Source organism: Phaseolus vulgaris, chromosome 2 (assembly GCF_051622355.1).
Source record: "Phaseolus vulgaris cultivar YP4 chromosome 2, ASM5162235v1, whole genome shotgun sequence".
NCBI lineage: Eukaryota > Viridiplantae > Streptophyta > Magnoliopsida > Fabales > Fabaceae > Phaseolus > Phaseolus vulgaris.
In genome coordinates, this window is record NC_143499.1 from 45,824,194 (window position 1) to 45,839,367 (window position 15,174).

General features: G+C 30.7%; 3 protein-coding genes across 4 annotated transcripts; 1 reads left to right on the forward strand and 2 right to left on the reverse strand.

Annotated features, from left to right (window-relative positions):
• Positions 1 to 2,156: 2,156 nt before the first annotated feature.
• On the forward strand, positions 2,157 to 9,204 carry ATGP4 (Ubiquitin family protein). Of its 2 annotated transcripts, none has more exons than XM_068614680.2 (4): positions 2,157 to 2,288; positions 2,379 to 2,603; positions 4,960 to 5,130; positions 8,900 to 9,204. In XM_068614680.2, exons 2-4 carry the CDS (start codon positions 2,474 to 2,476, stop codon positions 8,953 to 8,955), a joined length of 357 nt encoding a protein of 118 aa, XP_068470781.1. In that variant the 5' UTR covers positions 2,157 to 2,288; positions 2,379 to 2,473; the 3' UTR covers positions 8,956 to 9,204. The 2 variants fall into 2 exon arrangements, with proteins under 2 accessions (XP_068470781.1, XP_068470780.1); XM_068614679.2 differs by having other exon boundaries at positions 2,403 to 2,603.
• Positions 9,205 to 10,499: 1,295 nt separating this feature from the next.
• Positions 10,500 to 12,603, reverse strand: ROC2 (rotamase cyclophilin 2). Its single transcript, XM_068614678.2, has 2 exons — positions 12,532 to 12,603; positions 10,500 to 11,373 (listed from the first exon to the last, which is right to left on the reverse strand). Exon 2 carries the CDS (start codon positions 11,328 to 11,330, stop codon positions 10,803 to 10,805), a length of 528 nt encoding a protein of 175 aa, XP_068470779.1. The 5' UTR covers positions 11,331 to 11,373; positions 12,532 to 12,603; the 3' UTR covers positions 10,500 to 10,802.
• A 1,778-nt stretch (positions 12,604 to 14,381) lies between these two features.
• Positions 14,382 to 14,924, reverse strand: LOC137809534 (TPD1 protein homolog 1). Its single transcript, XM_068610642.1, has 2 exons — positions 14,858 to 14,924; positions 14,382 to 14,731 (listed from the first exon to the last, which is right to left on the reverse strand). The coding sequence occupies exons 1-2, from the start codon at positions 14,922 to 14,924 to the stop codon at positions 14,382 to 14,384; spliced, it is 417 nt and encodes a 138-aa protein (XP_068466743.1).
• Positions 14,925 to 15,174: the final 250 nt, after the last annotated feature.

Sequence of the window (15,174 nt, forward strand, 5' to 3'; positions counted from 1 at the left end):
TTTCAATCTATTGGATTTTTTTTATCATAAAATAATAAACAAATGAGAGAGATGTCACAGACCTTTTAAAAAAACTACTTGTATTAGTTTTTAAAAAACATATTCCAACAACAAACATAAATTATAGGGATCCACAAAATTAAAAAAGTACTCAAAATATAACTCTATCTTAGAGTCGTAAGCCATAAAATCAGCCAAAACTTTAAAAGAAAAAGAGACAACTAAGCAAAAATAAAGACAACAAATGAAACTGATAGGTTCAATCTATTGGATTGATGAATAATTTTGGTTGTGATATAAACTTTTACATATAACATGTACATAAACTAACTATTTATTTCAGATGTACAATGTAATTCTCTAAATAATTCTTTGTTTGGAACTTTCGTATAATGAACATACTCTAATATTAGAATTGTCTTATTAAAAAGGAAAAATGATAGTCTTAAAATTGAGTAGGCTATGATATAGAAGTATTTAGTGATCTCGGAGGTAAAGTTAAATCTAGAGTGCTATTGCATATTTGTTTGAAGACTGTCAGTGTAAAAATACAAGGTCAAGAATGCATTTTTTTAAATGGTAAGAAAAAAGATACTTTGGCCCATTATAAAATTTGGGTGTATAAGTGATGATTTTCATTGATTTCATGATCACAATGACAACCATACTAGAATCCTTGTAATCATATGAGAAAGTTAGTAGATGATTGCTATTGAATATGGACAAACCAAGTTCTCTCTTTTCAAAATAAGTTTTCTCGTATATGGAAAAAAAGTATTAATATAAAACTCATCTACTTTAGCAAATTGTCTTGTAATGGTAAATCTAGTTCCCAAAACAAGCATTAAATATATTCTTTTGAAACAAGGTAGCATCAAGAAGGTCGTTGTATCCATGCAGACAAAGCCTTTTGTAAACATCAACTTCAGCACGAACATTGATACATAGTATTTTTGTTTGTGTGTAACATTCAATCATTTATATATGAGCCTTCTCTTTACTTTCTCAACTTATGATCTTGTGGTACGAGAATGACAATCAACTTTATATGATGTCTGTGCTACTTCTGGCGACGGATCAAAGGCCTATAACATAACTAAAGGGACTCGTATAAAGGGTAAAAGAAAAAAGAAGCTATGATTCCCTCACAATTAACGTTATAAAATGAGAAGCAAATACTATAAAAGGTTGAAGAATTTGTACTTTGAAGATATAACAGAGTTGCGTATTCTCCTTTGGATTTATCTTCATAATTGATAAGTTTTGTGTCAAAACATAATGTCAAATCAAGAAGCGTCTAATTTGACCGTTTGTTAGTTTCATCAATGTACAACATGTCTCATTGGTAATTGAAGCTCCCAAATGCACTAGAATCAAGCATTCGTTAGCACTGTGAATAACAAGATTACATATCAATAAAAGCAAAAAAAGAAAAGAAACTATCATTGATGGCATTTGGCTTTGTACTTAATTATAGATTTTCAATTGCATATGTGGTTCTTATGCCATTTCCTTTATTTACATCTTTTTCGTGGGTTTTATAAATAGGACTATGACAACTAAAATGACCACAATATACTTAGATATGTTTCTATAGTGTACACAGTGACAACATGTCTAATATATAGTCTGCATCAACATGTCTAATATATATATTGTCAATTAATTGTTAAGAAATAATTATAAGTCTATTAACTCAATCTTACAAGTTCGTTATAAATATTAACTAGAAAATCTGTGATGAACTCTTTCATTAGTATTTTTAATTAAGTTGCACCTAACTCTTAGAAGCATATATCAGATCATGATAATTTCAGTTTTATTATATATATATATATATATATATATATATATAATGAAGTTACACCCAACTCTTAGAAGATAATATCAGGAAATGCAACAAAAATATTAACATATTTTTGTTTTTAGTATAATAAGGAAGAAAAAAAATTACATTTTAGTATAAAATTTTAGAACAAGTGATTCAAAAATTACTTTAAAGAAGGGTAAAAGAGTCATTTTGGAAAGGTATAGGCTGCAGATTTAAAAAAAGTGGGTGCAGTAAGTAAAAGCCTGAGAGCGAGCATGGTGTTAATTTAATTGAGCAATTCCATTTTTTTTATTTTTGGTATTTTGGGTTGTAATTTAATGTTTGCGTTGGTGTTGTTGTTGTTGAGTTGGTTCAGTGTTCACCAACAGAAGCAGCGGAAGAAAAAGGTGACTGCACAGCAAAGGTACCGAATAAAGTCAAAAGGCGGAATGGTTTTGAGTCTGATCAAACTGTGAAGGTAGTGTTCAATTTCTCTTTCATGGCTATAGATAATTCAATTACAGATCTCAGAAGATTCGATTTAGTGTGTGATAACGGAATCAAATAGAATCAATCTTCATTGGAATTTTAGGAATCAAGGAAGGAAGGGTTAGGGTAAGGGTAAGGGTAAGGGTTGAGAAGACATAGAAGAAGTCAATTCAAATGCCGGAAGAGGATTTGGTTGACATCAAGTTTAGGTTGTACGATGGCTCCGACATCGGACCCTTTAGGTATTCATCCGCCGCCACCGTCGATATGCTAAAGCAGAGGATTGTCTCCGATTGGCCCAGAGGTCACTCTCTTCACTTGCCTCGAAATCAATTTCAATTATTGTGCATCATAATTTTTACTTTTGTTTACTGATTCCTTTAGTTTTGATTGTTAATTTGTTAATCAGTCTTTGTGAGCTTTAAATTTTAATTGGATAGTTTGGTTTAGAGAGGTCAATTTATGCATGTATCTTTGGGTGTTAAATTCCGGGTTTCCACCGAGTGGGAGTGATTGTTGAAGTTTCAAAGGATCATTGATGGCTGTGGATTGTTTGATTTTTTAACGTCCTGGGAAAAGTGTTATCCAACTTATTTTATCTTAGAAATTGGCTAGCTTTCATTGAGAACTTTATGTATTGATATATTTGGAAGACTGTGATTGTGGTGTGTGAAGTAAAATTTGAATTGTACTTCCCAATTAAAGTGAAGCCCCATCTTTGGGTATCACTCACCTGTGTATAAAAGAGCATAGATTGGACGTCAAGTCGTAGGTTCATAACTGATGGTTATTATTACTATTATTATCAAAGTTGCAGAGTTGCTTACTTTTTCTGTTGTCATATCTGTGTTAGTTTCATGTATTTGAAAGTGGGCTTATTGGTGTGTGAAGTCTCGAGAATGAGGGCAAAAGATTTTGACCAAAATTTTCATTCATACAAGCATGCAACACTTGGTTTTGCTAAATGAAGTAAAATATTACTGGACTGCTATGGTTATTCTATTATGCTCACTATGATGAAGCATACACATTTTCTACCTTCCTCAATCACATATTAATAGAAGTTAAGGATTTGGTTATCAGTTCATTTGTCAATATTGGTAAATGGTATTGCACAAAATTTTTAACAAGAAACTCTTGCACTGTTGAAATCAATTATACCTCTAGTTAGAAGTTATAAGTTATGTTGAAATATGGAATAAGTTTATTCATGCAAAACAAGTATCAAATTGAAAGGACCAAAACTGAACAAAGACTGGAGTATAGTTTTCCATGATGTAATAACCAGTTCCAAATACGGATTGGATCTGTAATTCGTGGATGAATAGGGCCAGAAGACTTGAATTGAACCAAGGTAAACTTGGGAGTCTTGGCATAGCATGGCTACCTGTTTAAGGAGTGGCTAAAACCAGTGTCCAAGGCCAGCTTCTGCCAGAAAAGTTGAGGCAAGGAAATCTGAACTGGTCAACTGTGAAGATGGATGGGCTGCACTACCATCCCGTAAGACATGAGACTGAGGGTACTCTATATAGCTAGTACATGTTGGTATGCCATTGGGAGGTTTTGCACAATTCCTAATGAAAATCATTTGATTAGAATGGTGCCATTAGTTTGTTGAAAGGAGGACTAGATCTTGCATCAGTGACAGAGAGGAAAAAGCACACCAGAAAAGTGAACACAACCACTAGTGTTGATTGGAATTTGGAAAGCTGTATTGAAGCCTAAGTAGGAGGGAAAAGTAGATTGGTGCTCAACTTAACAGAAGTTTGTAGTCACTGTACAAAGTTCATATGGGAGAGTAGGACCAAACAAATTGAGTTCATATTTTGGAACTCAGATTCAGCAATGGAAACTGTGATGGAATTGGTCATGAAGGATGACACTGGTGCAATTCAATGTCGAAATTATTTAAAAAAGGTGTTAAAGAGAAAAATAATATATTCCACATATAATGAAAATGTTATGCTACGAAATCCTCACCCTCCTATTTATTTATATCAATATTCAAGGACTTCAAGGATTAAAACATAAGAGCTGTGCTAGTATTAAAAGTCCAACCAACCTGATTCCTAACATATTAAGTCTCCTATATAAGAACCCATATATTCCTACAAGTTGCATATAGGTCTTTGACTCCTGGCTTCTGAGAACAAATGCATTATGAGCTTTTTGCCTGTTTCTCTATCGCCCTTACTGTGAAATATAAAATGATTGGGAGATGCTTAGATGAACTAAAGAATCCCAACATGAATTTAGTCTTTAGATAATTTTAATATCTTATTTAAATTTCCAGTTTGCTTGATCTCATTTAATGTCATTGACAAAATTACAATATTTTTTTGTAAAATACCGATCACGACATTAAGTTAAGAAGCATTACATTAGAAAATTGTTGTCAAACTCTTTGCAAGGAAAATTTGGGCTCTTCACTTGTTCAATTTAAAAGGAAGTTTGGTGACATTTCCTGACTAAAATTAGGAATGGACTTTTATATATCATAGCCTTGTGGTGAATGTTATTATATTATTTCTCCAACTATTAAATCAACTTGTTATGATTATGCATTTCGCTTTGGGCCTTTTCTACAGCTTAATGAAGTTAGTTTATGACACAGGTTCTCTCTTGTCGTTTATTTATCTGTTGCTTTCCCCCTTGTGTAGGTAAAACGGTTGTGCCAAAGTCAGCTAATGAAGTGAAATTGATTAATTCTGGTAAAATCTTGGAAAACAACAAGACTGTTGGTCAATGTAAAGTACCATTTGGTGAAATTGCTGGGAGTATTATAATAATGCATGTTGTTGTACAGCCATCTCTAGCTAAAACTAAAGCTGGTAAGTTCCATGGATTTCTTGCTATAGAGAACATAACTATGTTTTAGTTAGATTAGTTTAAGTTGTTGCTATTTTTTACTTGGTATGAAAATTAAGTAGATCTCTGTCAGAATCAACTTCCATGAGTTTGCAGCTTTTAGACGACACTTTGGCTTGCTAATAACTGGTAGAGGGACATTTGTTGCTTAGTTAGGTTGACAGTTTTTGCCATTAGAGATTAATGTTTGAAAATTATATTGATGATTGAACTGGTGAAAGAAAACACTTGTTAATGGTTTGTTGGATCAACAATAACGAAACTGTGATAAAATATGTGAGAGTTATATATTATTAATTTTATACAACATATTTAGTTATAAACTTAAGATAAAACCATAATTAATCAAGTTAGAAAAAAATTAAGTATAAAATGATCATATTTTATGTCCTCAAAGATTACAATATAGTAATAACAGCCTATAAAATTCTATCTACTGGTGAACTCATATGCATTGTGATTTGGCATTTAGTTAGTTAGAATAATTGTGATTGAATAAAAATATGTAATATATATATATAACTTGTTCTTTATTACTGGATTTTTCAATAATTTTGATACCAAATTATAGGATTTAATTGCTTTGAGTAGCTAAATAAGCTGTATAATTATTTTTGGAAAGTGAAAACCAATAGGCTTGAAGATGATCAGATTTAGATTTTTTTCTTAGACATATCTAACTTTTTCTTTCATGTATTGAGCACTGGTTTTAGGTCTGATTAGCTAGCAGCATTTAACGTAGAGAGCATCTTGCGTTCAAATTGGCACATTTGTAGACTAGACCAATAAGTAATTAGGCATATATTCGTTTGAAATGTAAAATATGGAACAGAGATTTTGACAATAGCTTAACATAAACTTATTGTGTGTTTTGTATTATATTTCGTTATACAAATTGCCTAGAAGCATGTTGTATAATTGATGCTAAAAATTCTTGTGTTTGGTTCATGTGTTTTCCAAGCATCATTATTTGGTTCAAATATGAAAACCTTACTTATGTATGATAAGCATATGAATAAGGGACTGTAACGTCATTTAGTGTTATATTTGCTTGGAAAAAAAATGCGTTTCTAGTCTTAATACTTTCAGTCCAATGTAGTTAAGGCCCTTGTACTTTCATGATGATGAATTTGGTCTTCAAACTCAAAAAATGTGAATTTAATGTCTCTTAACTTTAAAAAACATAATGGATTCTTAGAAAGGAAGGACTAAATCCACATTTTTTTAAGCTTGAGAACCAAATTAATCAATATGAAAGTATAACAACCAAACATATTTTGGAAAATAGATGTTTTCCATTGCATATTGTTCTTTCATAATTTGGACCTCACAATTCTTTAGTGAGGATATATGCAAGTCGACCTTGTGAAGGTACACATGGAGTACAAATCAAACTGCTCTCCAGCTTTTCTTTAATAAAATGTCTATCATTTCAATTTTTTTTGTTCCATCATGCTGAATACAATTATGAGCTAAGTTGATTGCTCACTTGTTATCACAATAGAGCAGCATCACAGGTCCATCCCATTTAGTTTTCAAGTCTTTAAAGATAATTTTCAGCCAAAAAAGCAATTAAAAAATACCTTGTGTCAGCTCAGAATTCGAATTTAGCACCAAGATCAAGCTACAACATTTTGTTTTTTACTTCTATACAAGATACTAACTTTCCTCTTAGAAAGGTGCAATATCCAATAGTGGATCTCCTAACAATTAATGACCCTATAAAGTCAGCATCAGTATAGGCTTCAAGAATTGTATGTCCATTTATTTTTTTTATAAAAATCCTCTTCTTAGTACCATCTTAAAGTATTGCAAAATTCTGTGTGGACTTCTCTTGGATAGTGTAGAAACTGACTAACCAAACTAACAACAAATGCAATATTTGGCCTTATCAACCTGATGTTGTTAAGGCACGTAAACTAATTTTCCAACCTGATGTTGTTACCTCTTCTTATCAACCACTACACCATCATTTGCATAACAAAATTTAAAGTTCGAATCCATGGGAGTACTTATATGTTTACAGGCTTCCCTATCAGTCTCCTTAAGAAAATCAGTTACATTTTTTGTTTGGATATGATAATACCTTTTGGAGCTGTCCACTTCTATCCCAAAAAGGTATTTCCACTTCTCAAGAGCTTTTATCTCAAACTCCTTTGCTAGGTGTTGACTCAAGTTATTGTTCCTTCCAATCATTACCAGTAATACTAATGTCATCTAAATACACTAAGAAGACAATCACTCCTCTCGAATACGAGTCTCCTTGAAGAAAGTCTGGTCCCTTTGGCTTTGTATCCAGAGACTACCATGGCTTTAGTAAATCTCCTAAGCCATAAGTTTTTCTCAACCTGTAAACAAAATTGGCAGCAACTTAATATTCTGGGGGACCTTCATATAGATTTCTTCCTTGAGCTTCCCATATTAGAAACCATAATTTGTAGCAAGAGGTAATATTATTTTAATTGTATTCATTTGCAACTGGAGCAAAGGTCTAGTAATCCATTCCATTGGTTTGAGTGAAATCCTTAGCAACCAATCTTGCTTTGTATCTCATAGTCAATCCATTAGCGTTACACTGTACTGTACACACTTATTTACAACCAACTCGGTTCTTTCCTTTCAGCAAAAGAAACCAACTCCGTTCTTTTTTTGTTCTTCAATGCCTCCATCTCTCTATCCATTGCCAACTTCCAGTTTTTATCTGCTAATTCCTCAAAAACATTAGTGAGAATTGAGATAGAGTTTTAGTTTTGCATGAAATGTTTGTGGGTGAGAGAAATTTTGAAATGAGACATAAAATGGCGAGTTTAGAAGTGATTCAACAAGCTCTGTTAGATATTAGGAAAAAGCCAAGGGAAAATTTCATGGTTTACTGGTTCTCTCTTGGAAGTTTTTGTTTTGGGGGTTTGTGTTGGGTTCTCTTATTGCAGCAATGGATCTCTATTAACTCAACTCCGCTCCACCCCCGCTTTGTTTGTGTATCTGATCCTTTTGACACTTTGCCTTCTCACAACTCCCATCTCCTTTCTCTTGTCCAGCCAGCTTCAAATATAAGGCCGGTGGCACAAGCTAAAAAGTAGAAGGTTAAGTCATATTAGGGTTTTGGCTTTTTATTTACTCCTCTCTTGCTATGTTGAAGGGCCTCCATTTGAGTCCAACAACTTCTTTATGTAAAGCATAATACATCATATAATCAACTAGAATAATGATAAAAGGATAATAATATTAGAAAAATATTTAAAAATACATATAATATGATAAACTGATAATAATAACAATATTAAAGTAAAAAAATATAAAATTTATTTATAGCATTATACGATATTAAATTATCATGTTATCTATAGATATTTTAATGTTTTTAGTTTGACAAACTTGTTTCAAAAGGGAATTGGAAGATAGAGATTTATGTTACATTTTGAATGATTATTTCATTTTGTTCATTATCATGTAAGATAGAAATATCTTTACTATTTTGTAAAATAGTAAGGTTGGAATTTGTTACCTAACGTGGAAGAGTTGGATTGTGCTCTTAATTTGTTGTACGGAGTGATAATTGCTGAAGGAGATATCTAGGTTGGACCTTGGGTGAAGAATCGAACCTCAAACATGAAGCATATGACCAGCTTCGAAGATTATGTTTTCTTTTTGCACCAATTATTCTTTAGCTTTGATTTGAAAGTTGAATAAACAATACAGTTTGATTGTTGAATTTCTACTTTTCCTTAACAGAAAAGAAGGTTGATGATTCGCCCAAGAAGGTTGTCTGTTCTTGTTCCATATTATGAGGACAGTCTGTGAGCTGGATATGCGTATCCTTATACATCATCAATGACTCGTGAAATGTAGAAATCATGTGCCTGAAAACCTATTTCAGCATTCCTGTGTAAAGTACGTATACGGGCAACTATATATCCATAGAAAAGTTTGTGTTAATGGTGACTTCCGAAGATGCTGTCATTCTTTTATTACAAATTCTACAGGCTTGACATTGTAACCATTACTGTTGTGCATCAAGTTGTGGTTTTGAATTGCAATGACCTGCGTGATATCTTATGTATCTCAGTGCCTAAGCATTTGTGCAGTGTTCACATTCTCATTCTATTTCTCATCCACATCACATGGATATTTCACTCTCAATTAACTTAAAGCTCGGAATGAATCTCTCTAGGAACCTCCCTGTCGTCGTATAATGACAAAAATAACTTTAAAATTCGTATACTTTTTAGAAAATGTTTTTCGAAATCTGTTATAAAGCTTTTGGATTATGTATTTTAGAGGGAGGATTTTGTATATCATTTGGATTTATATAATTTGGAATTGGCTTTAAATATTTTAAATTGATTATTTCAAAACACCTCACGATGAACATTTTCATTATGAAGTAACGCTTTTTTGAGTAATTTAAAATACATTTTATAATACATGTTTTGGAACATAATTTTTAAACATTCCAGAATGGCACTTTTGGAAAGTTTTATTAAAAAAAGCTTTCTGAATGGAATTTAGAATTTGGAACAATATAATCTTTTAATTCTCACTTATTTTTCATCATTTGCTTTGCTCTACTTTTTCCTTCCATCATTTCTGCCCCCGTTCTATTTTCTTTCAACTCTTTTTTTTCCATTCTCTAATTCAGAACTAATTTTAATTTTGTTTTAATCAAGATTCTAATCAATTATTTTTGCGAATATACCGCGTGCTTCATGAACAATTTCTTTTATTGAATAATGAAACAAATAAGAAGAAATCATATCGCTAAACATTTTCTAAACAATCAGTTTAGTTTTAATAATTTGTTTTTAAGAATTATAAACCCTTCTGTTAATCCCCAGTATTCATACTGCTCTTATTAAAGGCACATATGTTGGGGTATATATAAAAATGATCTATGTTAACTCCTTTAAATAATATTTTCTATAAAATTATAAATATACTTTGTTCATTATTACTGACAAATTTACTAGCTTGGAATTCCTGAACAGCATTAATTAAATCTGTATTAAGAAATAATTAATAAACAAATACTACAGTTCAATGCTTTACCTTTTCCTTACTTATCAAATGAAATAATATCATCCAAAGCTATATATAATTTACACTATTATAAAAACTTATATTTAATCAAATAAAATATTTAATTCTCGAATTTGACATAATTCTGATTTTTTTCTTTAAAATTTAGAGATAATAATTAATCCCACTAAATTTTATAAATTTCGTCTCATTTCTTTTGTATTTAATCCCTCAAATTAAATATTTAAAAACTAAAATTACATTTTGAGAGATTAAAATAAAATTTTAAGCTCGAAAAATTAAATCTTCATCCAAATTTCAAGAATAAACATATTAAATATATATAATATAATCAAAACTTAAACTTTATTTATACATCTCGTTTCATTTTATTCTCCATTCATTGAGATATCAAAATCAACTTTTCATTTTAGTCTCTGCTAATAAGAAATAAAGCCTCGGGTGAACCATGGATAGGTGGAAGTGACATTCAAAGGTATCAATGGCACCCTTGCCTATCGGGGTCATAAGACAATTTTGCTAAGACATATTTCAATAGTCAAGAGGAATGCGATACATCTTGCATCATTTCTCTACTATTTGCCCACAATCTTCAACATCATTTCTCTACTACTTGCCCACAATCTTCAATTACTACCGTTTCCGATGTCTTGCCACTTCCAGAACCCACCTTCTCCATCTCCTTCACCACGCTGTATCCATCAACAACTTTTCCAAACACAACATGCTTTCCATCAAGCCACGGGGTCTTTGTAGTACATATGAAGAACTGAGAACCGTTTGTATGGGGTCCAGAATTAGCCATAGATAGAATACCAGGGGCAGTATGCTTCAACTTGAAATTCTCATCTTGAAATTTGGAACCGTAGATCGACTCTCCTCCTGTCCCATTCCCTCTCGTAAAATCACCTCCCTGACACATAAATTCTGGTATAATACGATGAAATGAGGACCCCTTGTAGTGCAAAGGTTTCCCAGATTGCCCAATCCCCTTTTCCCCAGTGCAGAGAGCCCTGAAGTTTTCAGCTGTTTTAGGGGTTGTGTCGGCAAACAACTCCATCACTACTCGCCCAGCTTTCATCTTTCCAATTAGAATATCAAAGAAAACTTTTGGATTTTTCGACATATTGATCACCACTTTCTCTGGCCACAAGGTAATTTCTTAGTTCCTACACAGATAAGATATAATCATAATGTACACAGATAAAGTTGGAAGACATCACAATTTGATAGCACAGCCATGTCTTAGTTTTTAAGCTAAGAAATAACCATAATGATACTCATACTAAATGCTGCTAATTCAGAAATACTAAAACGGGGTTGGATTTTCTTTTGGCTTGTGATACCAGAAAGAATTACTGTTACTGTATTTGCCACAACGCGTAAATGTTATTCCATAGGAATTGCAAAACACCAAATGACATTCACGGCGGCAATATTAGATGTAGCTTAGGTTTATGTTTTGTGCTGACGGCATAACTAATCAGCACAAGACCGTCCATAAGCACAGCAACTAAAAAACATCATTCAAAAGGAACAGGCTTTCACTAGCAAATGTTGTTTGTTTCAAAAGGAAAGGGAAACAAAAAAGGGATTTAAGCCCTAATCAATGAAAAACAGATAGTAATTGGGCTAATTAGAGAATGTTTATCATCCTGCACAAAATCATCGAGACAGGCACAGCAAGAGGATTTGAATTATAAAGAGGATGACATGCGATTTAGCACATGCTTTGAACTCACAAACTATAATAGTGCTGCAAATCTTCGAAATGTGCAATGCCAATGAAAGGGCACACCAATGACATAAATATAGAACATACAGGCACATGAGATTCAAGATAACCACATAACTAACATGCTGAAATGTAAATATTCACCCAGGTCACTGGAATATTTTAAAAAGAAAAGTTTGTGGAATTATTCATCAGTATGAAAAAACATTCTTAAACCAAAAACACAACTTTAAACAGATCTGAATCCACGGATTTGAGTATAGCAATCACACAAATCCCCAAAATCAAATCAATAATCGATAGTTCATGCAAACACACAATAGTAAAGAAAAAACAACTTCTTTCAAAACATGGTGGTACCCGTTATAACCAACAACTTGAACGATAATTGAAAAAACGAAAGAATGATATTGAATACGAAAAATAGATATGCAGAAAATGAATAAATTTGAGAGAGAAAAAAAACATAGAAAAAAATAAAATCATAAGTTGCAGGAAACACAATCAAATAAAATGCGCTGCAGAAAACACAATCAAATAAAATGCACATTAATACGAGGATTAAAAGTGAGAACAGTGGAAGAAACCTTACTTGTAAGAAGCTGCGGCTTAAACCCTAGTCACAAGTCAAAAAGATGTGAAGATAAGTGAGGCAAAGAGGGTTTATATAGACCTACAAGTTTTTCCTTCCGTTTACTAAAATACCCTTTTTATCTTATGTAACTAGTATGTGAGCCGTGCATTTTACAGCAAAATTTCATTTTTCAATTACAATATTATAAAAAGTAAAATATTATAATTTTTTAGTATTATATTAAATTTGGCATTACAAAACATAATATAAGTTGAGAGTTAGTAAGAATTTAAAATAGGTAGAAGAAATAAAAATTTGATGCAAGAAAATAATAAATATGAAATTAACAAATTTTTTTAAAAAATACAATAAAACATGGTAAATAATAATATTTTATTATAGTTAACTTATTTTGAATTTTAATCATGTGAAAAATAAATCAACACATTCTTAATAGGAAGTCGGAAAAAAAATATAACTCGTTTTTATCTTTCTTTTTCTTTAAGATCTTTTACATTTGTTTAATAATAATTAGTATAATTCAAGTTGTGTGTATATGTAACTAAAATGTAAATATAAAAATTATATTAAAAAATTATGAAATATATTAAACAAACATGAAAAAAAGTGTTCTTAAGTGTTTCTCACATTTTAATTCTGAATATATTTATCCATTTCATTATTGTTTTGCTTTCTAGATTAACTAAATTTTAACATCACTATTGGAGAACCATCGCTAGGGAAATTTTTAGTTTCTCATGAATTTGAAGATGTAAAAATATATTTTCTCATGTTAATTTATCTTTAAAAATATCTTCTTAAGAAAATCACATATGTGTATTGCCAGGTTTCTCAAAATCACATAATAAGTAATTTTATTACCTCTTTTAAAAATAATTTATCTAATGTACTTATAAACGCAATTCTTCAAAAATTAAGTATGGTTCCATCGTCATAAATAAAATTAAAATCTAATCTATCTATTAACGAAAAGATAATACAATAACCACGGTGAAAAAAAAATCATAAAGGAAACTAGAAAGAAAGGAAAATACTATCATATTTTAATTTTTCAAAATATTTTGTCACTTTTAATTTTTACATTTTAGTTTTCTTTTTTAATCTTTAATATTGATTATAATTAGTTTATTTAACAATATAAATTAATTAAATTACATTTACAATTCAATCAAGTAAATATTTAATACTATTTATAATTCAGATAATAACACTTAATTTTATTATATTTTTAAAAAAATAACAATTACGTATTTACATATGAATAGTATTTAAATAAAACTATTACATATATTTTTAATTATATTAATGTATTATATAAGAATTGTTTTATATTAGTTTTAAGTTATATAAAAAAGAAAAAATTAGATTTTGTATCACGCATAGTTTTAATATATTATAACCAGTAATTCTAAAAAATATAAAGCATATTTTATTTATGATTTTTTACTTTTAAAAATAAAATATTTATTTATAATATATTACAAAAAAAAATATACATTGATTCAAAATAATAATATAAACATATATTATTCCACGAGGATTTTATTTAAGATTTTACATCAACTACATATAAAAAAAATACACATATATTATCACAGGAGAATTTATTTAAGATTTTACATCAATTACGTGATTTTGTTTAAGATTTTACATCGATATAAAAATCATAATACATTAATTAATTTTATAAAATTAAGTTAAATTTTTTTTTTTTTTAAATATACGACAATTAATTCACAAGAAAACAAAATATATAAGTGTATTGTGAAAATGAAATATTGAAACTGAGAAGAATGTCGAATTAAAATTGAGATTATGTCTTATATACTGACATTAAAGATGGAAGGTCAAGCACAGACTACAGAAGAAACAGAGAGAGGAAAAGAAAAGGATTGTGCGTATCTAAAGGAAACAATGGCACCACTGTTTAAGGGTTTCCCATCATTAACCAAACAATCATTGTTGGCAAGGCGTCTGAAGATTTTAGGGTCTATGAGAGTAGCAGAAGAGAACATGCCACAGTTCACATGAATGCCAGAAATTTTGCAGTTGCTGCAAGTATTTGCGATATCAACTGTGAATTGTGGAATTCCACTCGGAAGTGGACTCGTTTGACTTTGACTTACTCTTATGCTGTTCTTGCTGCACTGCTCTTCTGTTATCACTCCTTTGCTGCTAGATTCACCCATGGCACAACCTGAATCAACCCAACACAATAAATTTTCGTTCAAGTTTTTATTGGAAACCTTCTTTCTCTATATTCATTGACGGTTCATTGGAACAAAATTAGTAAAGAACAAAAACATGAATCTGCAAAACGCACCTGCAACAAAAGCGAGGACTCCCAGGATGAACAAAGATGAGGTTACTGTCAAACGTAGTACTGCCATTGGATTAACACAGAAAGCACTGAAAAACACACACAAAAATATTATCGTTTAGGTAAAAAGAAAATGAAAATAAAAATAAAAATCCGTATTATCTCATTCTCCAAGATTATACACCAAAGGGTTATACAGTGACAAAAGTGCAGAAAAAAAAATGGTGGAAGGAGAATGTAGGAACTTGGATGGGACAAAACAAGGCAAAATATGATAAATAGGTAATTAAATCCTACTAAACAAAACATTTTGTGTATAA